Here is a 9,595-nt window from a genome sequence, read left to right as displayed (position 1 = left end):
AGAAGCAGCAGCTCCCTGCAGCAACGCATCAACAGCCTGCAGCAGGAGAGGGACATTGTTAAGGTACACACACACACACACACACACACACACACACACACACACACACACACACACACACACACACACACACACACACACACACACACACCATGTCCATCCTTAATGTATGCAAAGTTCCTGGAGAGCGATGTAATATAGAGCTATGACTCATTACTATTTCCTTTAATAATCTCTCAGTTATTTCTGATGAATCGTTTTAGTCGTATGCTCAATGTGACACCTTTGTTATTGCTTGTGTGCTATGACCATCAGTTAAAGAACGCCTGTATAAGAAGCTGGTAGCTGTAATGTTTTTGTACTTTTGCTTAGAGCATGAATAAAACAGTCAATTATGAAACTTTGTTTGTTGTCGATTATCAAAGGACTGATCCATTCAGTAGTTACTTGTTTTAGCAACAAGCGTGATGTGACTGGACCTTTTTGACTAAAAAGCAAGAAGTTTAAGATCATTCTTTAAAATACCCTAACATGAACTCTCTGTTAAAGTGCAAATGTTTAACAAACCAAAAACCAGCGAGCAAACTGGTCATATTGTTTGTGTGTCACATATTTCCATGGATTTTGTATCGGTACGTAACAGTCTTCCATCTTTTTAGAGACCCACATTTTTATATCATATGCATCTGCTCAAGCATGAGGTAGATACAATATTTTCATATTAAAATGTAGAATTGAATGAACATTTCTGAAATAGTTTCCTAATGGTGTTATCCCAGGGAGACACTCTGCAGTACAGTGAGTGCACCATTGCACTGAAATAAAGTAGTTGTGTAAAGGGTTATGATTCATCATCCTATTATCTGATGCACTTTTTGAACATAATTGGTGAACTAATTAAGATAGCTACAGGTCTTTAAACGGTTGGCCAAAGTCAAGTTGCAGTTGTTTTTTCTAAAGCAGTGAAAATGATATCCTAAGAATAAAAGTCCCTAGGTAAAATTAAGTAAAATAAAGAACTCCAGTATTTCTCTTCAATTGTCAAACAGAAGGGCAACTACAAATTGGTTCATCTGTCACAATATTTCAAATGTATGCTGTGTTATTCACTTTAAATGTCTTGTTCATCTTGGTGCTGATTCCAGGCTGAGCTGATGTCAACGACAAATGAGTTTGAGGGTTACAAGGTGCGAGTCCACAATGTGCTCAAACAGCAGAAGAGTAAAACCACGGCCCAGGGTGAAGGAGACTCTGACAGGTAAGGACAACACCTGTGTGACCAATTTCCATGACAAAGGAAGATGCAGGGGGGAAACCAGAAATATGGGTGGTGATTTGCATGCTGTCAATCAAAACAATTCCATAGAAAGACGCACACAGGAAATAACCTGAATGCTAATGCGTTAATAGCTACACCATCAAAAATATTAAAACTATACAAAGAATATCTACATGTTATCCACACAATTATATTATTAAAGTAACTAAGTGAGTATAATCTTTTTCTGTTACAGGCAGCTACTCAAATGACCTTATTAGACCAAGCATCATGTAGCAGAATGTGTCCGTTAACACACACAAAGAGTGATATGAATATACTGAATATGTGGTTATGTGTCTGGCAGGACGCAGTTGTCCTCTGAGGTGGAACAGCTGAGGTCCAGGCTGGCAGAGACTCAGCAGAGCCTTCAGAGCAGCACGGCAGAGCTGCAGCAGCTCCAGAGTGAGCACGACACTCTGCTGGAGAGACACAACAGGATCTTCCAGGAGACCGTCAGCAAGGAGGCCGAGCTCCGCGAGAGGTGAGCTGGATTGGTCAAATTTGATTCGTCTCTAGTTGTTCATTTATCCTTGCTTGTCTTGATTTTGCCAAAGTACCATCTTGATTGATTGTAACTTCTCTCACACTCCCTATAAGCATTCTGACAGCAAGAGTTTGTGCTTTTTTTCAAAATATTTGTATTTCTTTTTTTACAGACATGGCACTTTCAGCACATTAAACAAAGTACAGAACAATTTGTCAGTTAAAGGAACACCCATCCCTGACCCCTACCCCTACCCCATTAGGTCAGGGTCACAGTAAATAGGAAACAATGACAAAAATATATAATAATAACAATACAATTAAATAAAATAATAAATAAAACAAAAATAATCAAATTAATAACTCACATCACAAAGTCACAAATAGCAGGAATACAGCAAATTAACATTGAGTAAAATAATGAAGACACAGGAGAACAATAAAGGATACACAGAGTATTGGTCGCAATAGTTTTTTTTGTTATGACATTCCTACTGATTCTTATGAAAGCCCTTAGAGGCAAGCAGGCAAAATAAATGTCTATATCTGATCTAAATTGTTTTTCTATGATAATAACCTAAATCAGTTTATGTTAAGGTTATCACATACAAGTCATAAACACAGGAGGCAAAACCATTTTAGACCAGACTTAGAAAATAGCACCTGCCTCTCAGGGCTACTGTACATTTCCTACTGAATGAAAAGTCTTTAAATCATACTTTTAATCACCTCTTTCTCTGTCTCCCCCTCCAGGCTGCTGGCGTTGCAGGCGGAGAACATGGCTCTGAGGACAGACCTGACCCAGGCTCAGGCTGACCTGTCCTCACAGGTGGAGGCCCAGAGGCAGACCTACAGGGAGCAGCTGAGGAAGCTGCAGGACGACCACCGAGCCACCGTGGAGACCCTGCAGGGCCAGCTGACCCGCGTCGAGGAGCAGCTCTACAACCTGCAGAGCCAGAACAGTAAGTATGACGGCAAGTTCAAAACACGATCAGTTTAAAATAATCAGGCAATAACTACCTGATTCTATTTAAAAAGTGGCAGTGGACTAACATGAATTGAATCGTATAAAGATTGTCTAGGTTTTCTGTCTCGTTTTCTCTGCTACTCTATAAGAGAAATTATAAAAGAGAGAATACAGGAAGGGGCATGTTGGTGTGTTTATCAGTTGAGGGGCCCTGGATGCTCATTCATCACCTCCCACACAGCTGCCCCCTGGAGTCAAACAGCAAAAACACACTGTGATGACTCGGAAAGGAAAACGCGTCTGTGTGTGCGTGCGTGTGTGTGGGTGTGTGTGTGTGTGTGTGTGTGTTTCTTCTTCTGTCACTCAGCCTGGCCAGGTGTTGGCGAGGCTCCTCAGCTCCGTCCCCGCCTCTCAGTGTGGCACACGGCTCACTGTGGCATCTGGAGAGACTCATCATTAGCGGCTCACACATGCAGACCAGGATTAACTCCATATACGAGGCCAATCTTAGCATTTACTGAAAGTCATATATTTGGATTTAATGGTAGTTAAAAAGCAGAAGGGTGTTCCAACATCAGTGTGTGTCCCTGGCCGTAGTGGACAGGTGGGTTGTAAAACTGCTGGCCCCTGGACAATTTTTACTGGCCTCATATTTTATTTTATGAATCAACTGTGACCAAACTGTGAAATTGATCGATGTTCAATATAATGTCTCGTCCCATTTGCTTTCTAATCTAAACAGAACATAAACACATTAATTACAGAAACAGGCTTTTTTACAATTTAGAATTGGGTAAAAGCAGCTGCTTTTTTTTAAAGAGTGGTCCAGGAATTTTATTCCAGTAGGAATTGGTGCCCCCAACCCCCATTCCATATCTTTCTTTAACCAGATGCAACTTCATTCTCTTGAATCTGTCCTCCAGAGTGTTTTGTCAAGGGTCAGGGAAAGTACAGTAAAACAAAAAGCAAAATAATGCAGACGCAGCATTATAGACTCAAGATATTTGTGTTACTGTTTCTGCTCTTGGCAATGTGAGCTCTCAAGTTTACTGTTCCACCTCAGCTTTGTACTGGCCTCAAGCCCGGGAAACCATCAACCTGATTGTACGTTTCTCTGAATCCAGACCACACATCAAAATCTGGTCTAAACTCAGATGCATTTAATCTGATAAATGCACCAGCGTCTTGCTCTTCTCACTCAGCCGCATGTGCAGAGGCAGCCGCCTGGAGGTGGGAAGGTGAGGAGATTGGTTTAGTGTCGGTCTGCTCTTTTAGTTCAGTGTCAGGCGCATTAATCATAATCTTCTCTTTTGTCCGCCCACTCTTTCAAAGCACCTCACCCTTCCCTCTTGCCTTCTATTCACACTTGTTGTCATTGTTCATGCCAGCTGAACTGTTTAACAGCAGAGTGTGTCTGGTGCCCCCTCATGTCACAAAGAAGTAGGACACTGATTTATAATTTTGAGTAACTGCAAATGAATAGGGATTCTGCTCAGTGTGTGGATGGACCGATAATATTGCTTTAAACATCCAACAAATATATACTCTAGCCTTTACTCTAAACATGTCTTGGTATATTTAAAGCCCTTATTTATTTACAGTTAATACTGCCACTACCTTGAACACTTGTATAATGTATATAGTATCAATTGTGTGTGTTAGGAGTAGGTTGTACATTTCTGTTGTTTAAGCACATTTTCGCTGTTTAGTATAGTATGTTTCTATTCATTTGAAAAACAATAAATAACAAAATGTGTTCTTCTACCAACCCTAAAACTCTTTCAGATTCAGTGGTTGTGCAGTCCAGCCGTAAGTCCCTGATGTCGGACTCCCGTAGAAACACAGATCCCAACCAGGCGGGACTGGGACTGATGACCCTCAGCGACCTGCAGTCTATGGCCAGGGAGGAGGGCGAGGGAATGGAGACCACCGAGACCGAGAACTCTTCTCCTGCCCGTACGCCCCTGCCCTCTCTGGAGCAGCTTCTCACCTCCCCCAACCCCAAACAAGGTGTGTTTGAAACAGGAAGTGCTCCTTTTAACACTTATCAGATGATAAAAGCAAAGTGTTTATTACAGTTTGAACTACGTTTAGTATAATTGAGTATTTATATTCCCTGCTACTTTACAATTCTTCTCCAGTAAAATCCAGAAGCAAATATTGTACTTTTTACACCTACAAGTATTTTATAACTTGAGTTACTTTGGAGATTCAGAAACTATAACACACAAAATAAGCAATGCTTTTTCAAACAGTGAGCTTTAACAAGTGGGTTTTTTGGTCTTCCCTTTAGAGCCATTCGTGTGGACCGTGGAGCCGACCAAAGAAGAGCTCAGTCAGAAGCTGAGCACGGCCACGCGGAGTATGGAGCATATGAACGGCCTCCTGCATGAAACGGAGGCCACCAATGCTGTTCTCATGGAGCAGATCACCGTACGTATACACACACAAGTTCACACATTAAGAAAACACAAGAAACGATTGTCAGTTTGATTTCAAGCTAATTCAAATTGTTTGTTGTTAGTTATATATTTAGATTTCAAATAAGTAGTTGTTTATTCTTAGTAGGGCTGTCACTATCAGATTTTCTGTTCTCTATTCTCCTGGCCAAAATAATTCACAATAATGATATAACTGGGATATCTATTTGGATTTTAAAAATAATAATAAATAATAAGGCTTGTAAAATTCAGCTTTCTTGTTTTTGGCAAATAAATTACACTCAAAATAGGATTGTAAGGAGGAGGAGGAGAACGAGTCTCTAACCATAGCGTGGGTAGGGAAGGGGAGAAAAAGAAACCGAAGACAAACAAATGGTTTATGAGACGCTGGATTATTTGCATAATATTATCATTTGTATTATTATTTTGATATCAATTTCATTTTTATGAATATCTCAGTCATCGTCAATACCAGTATATCGCAACACCGCTCATCGTAAATGATTCCAAATAGAAAAAAACTTTCAATTATATCTCAAATTTAACATCCTTCTTTAAATTATCCTCAATATCCAAATAACACATTTTATCTCATAGATATGATTTAATTGACAAAAGACAATCAAACAGAAACTGACATTTGTTTGGCAGCTATGTTAAATCACATCCGTGGCGTTAGGTGTCCAACAAAGTTTTGCTTTGCTTAAATTGACCGGTAGGCCCCAACAGTGACATCAAACAGCCTAGCATTGGTTATGGTCCCCTCATTGTCCAAAAGGAAGTAGAACTTGTGTCCTTTGACCCTGAGCGGGATGAATGAGGGGGACTCCTGTCTGTGAGCATAGCAGGCTACCTGGGACAGTGGGACTGTTATTGTTTGGCCTTGGCCTGGTCCCAGAGGGGACTGTGTGCAGACGGTCACCATCTTCCCCCCTTGGTGCAACACCACTTTGCTGACGGAGCGCCTGCAGAACAGCGCCCCGAGCCCGACAATCCATGCTCCTATTGCCACGCAGCCCACCGTGAAGCCGTACCTCCAGGTTTTGGAGCCCAGGTTCATCTCGAAGCTCCACATTCCGGCCAGTCCTGTGGTGCTGGGCTGCTTGACTTTGCCCTTACCCCCTGTGTCTCTGAGCCCGGTGAAAGCGAAGTAGCCCATGTACGTCCAGAAAAGTAACTGGGCGCCGCAGAAGGTCGAGAGGAGCCGGAAGAAGCGGGTCCTGTCGTGCTGGAACAAGGTGACATCTCTTAAGGGCTGGGCGGACGAAGAGAGGCGGACAACCGGCTGTGTGTGAGCGGAGGCACCGCGGAGGCTTGTGGGGACGATAATCCTCCACAGACCAGCTGCACATGTAACCCGGTTAACCATGGTGGCCTTGCTCGATGTAGTCTGTGTGGACATCGGCGCATTTTGAAATACTTTTTGCTGAATATTAACGAGACGAAACTGTTTGGAGTAACACTGCAGTGCCCCGCTAAGCAGCCGCTCTAATCCCATTTTTCACGACGTTAAACAAATGTATTCCTCCAACACCTGTTAAAACTAAAGTATCTGATAATATCAATTTAGTTGTTGTAACGTTTAACGCTTCTCTCCCAACACTCTTGACAGCCGCAGCTCAGAGGGCGCCGCCATATTTGTTATGCGTGACGTAGTTTTTTTAAACCAACTTTATTGAGACAAATACACAACCGGTTTACAACAGTTGAAGTGTACCATTTGAGTCTACAACGTTCTTATCCATGGTCTACAAGCGGCAGATGGAAGACATTTTTATCAATAAATATCTAATAAAAAAAAACTAAATATCTTATTTGGGCATACAGTGGTTGAAAGAAAATAGTATTATTAATTAACAATGCTGATGTGTTCTACCTATTAGTTGTTGAAGAGTGAAGTGCGTCGTCTTGAGCGAAACCACGAGAGAGAGAAGAGTGTGGCCAACCTGGAGTATCTGAAGAACGTCCTGCTGCAGTTCATCTTCCTGCAGTCTGGCAGCGAGAGGCAGGCGCTGCTCCCTGTCATCCACACTATGCTGCAGCTCAGTCCAGAGGAGAAAAGCAAACTGTCTGCCATTGCACAAGGTATGTACCAAGAGACAAGGTGAACACCAACTGAAATTTCAAATAATGTATCTTAATCATGATTTTACTATCAATTATTTCTCCCTAAAATCTGACCGGTCGTTCTTTGCTGTCCTTTGTGCAGGTGAGGAAGAGGGGTCTGGGTCTCGAGGCTCAGGATGGAGCTCCTATCTACACAGCTGGTCTGGGATCAGATAGAATTGATGATCAACCAACTCAAAAAAGTAAACAATAGGAGCATATTAAGATTGTTATTGCGCCTTTTTCTGTGAAAATGTGTGTTAAGATGTGATGCTGTTTATTCAAGTCACAAAATGGTTGGTTAGGGGATTTTACAAAATATGAGTGTACGATAGAAGGGACCAAGAAATGTATCAGAAAAAGGATGAGGAACTGAGTGTAAAAGATTCAACCAAACCTTTTACATAAATATTGATTTTAATTTGCCATTGAGTAGATACATCAATCTCTTAATCTCTTGCAAATCAAGTGAACTGTGAACTATTTCTGTCTTCCTTACTCTAACTATTGAAAAATATATGTATACGATATTTACTGGACTTAAAGGTTCCTCGAAGTAGAGCTCACAGTGCATTGAGACATCATTAGCACATTGTTTACCCCTAGACAATGTGCACATATTATGGGAGAATAATTAATTGAAGGGAAAACTGAGTGGGGTATGGCATGATACAACTTGAACATCACTTTTAGACTTATATTGGGCATGCTTTGTGTAGCAGTGCACTTAATGGACTATGCTTGCTCTTTTGGTTCATATCAAACACGCTTCACATTTCTTTTAAAGAAACTTTAATGGCATTTTGCTACCTGAGAAAGCAGCCATGTTTTTCATTTTTGAAGTATGTAAATTCACATGAAACTCGCTCTTTTTTTATTAATTGTGGCCTGGATGGTAGAAAAAGACATCAACAAAGCTTACATTCTTTAAAAAACAACAAGCAGTAAGTGTTTTTGTTGAATTTATGGGTTAAAACATGCTATACCATAAATGTTTATCATAATTTCACTTAAAGTATGAAGGTGTGCATGTGTCTACAGTTTGACCGCATATTTATTCCTTTTTTTTCACTGTTTTTGCATTTGTTAACTAATGCCTCATTCTGAGATTTGGAGCGGTTCTTATTTTCATTCCTTGAGTTTTTATTCATCATATCCTGTAGTGATGTTTGGGATTTTTGTTCTGGTTACTGTGTAATTTGTCGTTACTGCTTGTTGTGGCTGATGTTATTATTTAATGCCAAATTATGATTTCAATGGTTTCTATGTCTATTTTGGGAATACTTTTTGTTTTGTCGGATGTTGCGCTGTTGTTTAATCACTGAACAGGAAAGATTTGTTGCAACTTCATCTGCTCGACTGTCTTGTTGAAGGACGGGACATTAGGCACGTCCTCCCTGCTAAAGTGCCCTTGAGAAAGACTACCTATCAGAGTGTCTGACCATGACCTCTGACCTCCCTGTGAAGGTGGGGGAAGAGACAATTCTGCATAGAAAGCACATCCACCCCCTCTTACTTTACATTCATTCCACTTTGCTCATGCACAAACAAAATGAAGTTAATTTCCCGGTTTCTTTTTTCATTCCAGTGGCAGCTTTTTCTGTGATTGCATCAGCATAAGTGAATGTATTTTTATCAAAGGCTTTTATATTTATGATGGTTAATGTCAACAGAAGCTATGAGAGATTACCGTAACTATAACATTTAATCTGTAAGCAGTAACAGTATGCTAACTACTTCACTGTACAACTTATTTCAGAGACAGGTCTTGTTTATTTTTCCTGTTATTTCTGACTGTAAACTAAAATAAAGTTAATGGCGAAGAAAATATTTCCGATTACTTTTATTTTAAAGCATTTTGCAACTTTGAATCTACTGGTCAGCTGCCAGATTTGTATTTGTTTGTTGGTTTGTTTTTCAAAAATCACAGTCACACCTTTATTTCAGAATTATACTGTTGCCAAGCACCTTAAGCATTCATTTAACAGATATTTAACCAGATAGTGAATCAGGATGAAAACATCAACATAAAAGAACACCAAACTGCTTATATTGTTGACATCCTGATTTCAGATTTGGAAAAACCTTGATTGTATGGCTGGACAGGGAGATTTCCCCCTTCTCTTCGCTTAGGAAGTCTTCTTCCTTATTGAAGGAGGCAAGGGGGAGTAGGGGCTTTCCTTTTAAGGAAATAAATGTGGTTTTAGTGTCATGACGCAGTGAGGGGAGGAATCAACAATTAAAAGCTACTGTACGCCACTGGGAGTAAAGGTAAAC

At 40.5% G+C, this 9,595-nt stretch overlaps 2 protein-coding genes across 2 annotated transcripts in view; one reads left to right on the top strand and one right to left on the bottom strand.

Moving 5' to 3' along the window:
• The window catches only part of LOC104956044 (GRIP and coiled-coil domain-containing protein 2-like), a 10,470-nt gene extending 1,265 nt beyond the window's left edge, over positions 1-9,205 (top strand). The window contains exons 2-9 of the mRNA XM_010783483.1: positions 3-63; positions 1,146-1,258; positions 1,626-1,802; positions 2,558-2,766; positions 4,557-4,781; positions 5,065-5,204; positions 7,096-7,297; positions 7,422-9,205. Coding sequence (XP_010781785.1) covers positions 3-63; positions 1,146-1,258; positions 1,626-1,802; positions 2,558-2,766; positions 4,557-4,781; positions 5,065-5,204; positions 7,096-7,297; positions 7,422-7,495 — 1,201 coding nt within the window. The 3' untranslated portion in view covers positions 7,496-9,205. The remainder of the gene's footprint in view (positions 1-2; positions 64-1,145; positions 1,259-1,625; positions 1,803-2,557; positions 2,767-4,556; positions 4,782-5,064; positions 5,205-7,095; positions 7,298-7,421) is intronic.
• On the bottom strand, positions 5,323-7,031 carry tmem223 (transmembrane protein 223). Its single transcript, XM_010783474.1, has one exon. The coding sequence runs from the start codon at positions 6,708-6,710 to the stop codon at positions 5,916-5,918; it is 795 nt and encodes a 264-aa protein (XP_010781776.1). The 5' UTR covers positions 6,711-7,031; the 3' UTR covers positions 5,323-5,915.
• Positions 9,206-9,595: the final 390 nt, after the last annotated feature.

Source organism: Notothenia coriiceps, unplaced genomic scaffold, assembly GCF_000735185.1.
Source record: "Notothenia coriiceps isolate Sejong01 unplaced genomic scaffold, NC01 NC01_scaffold00025240, whole genome shotgun sequence".
Taxonomy (NCBI): Eukaryota; Metazoa; Chordata; class Actinopteri; order Perciformes; family Nototheniidae; genus Notothenia; species Notothenia coriiceps.
The sequence above is the reverse complement of the archived record's forward strand: the minus strand, read 5'-3'. Positions and strand labels throughout refer to the sequence as shown.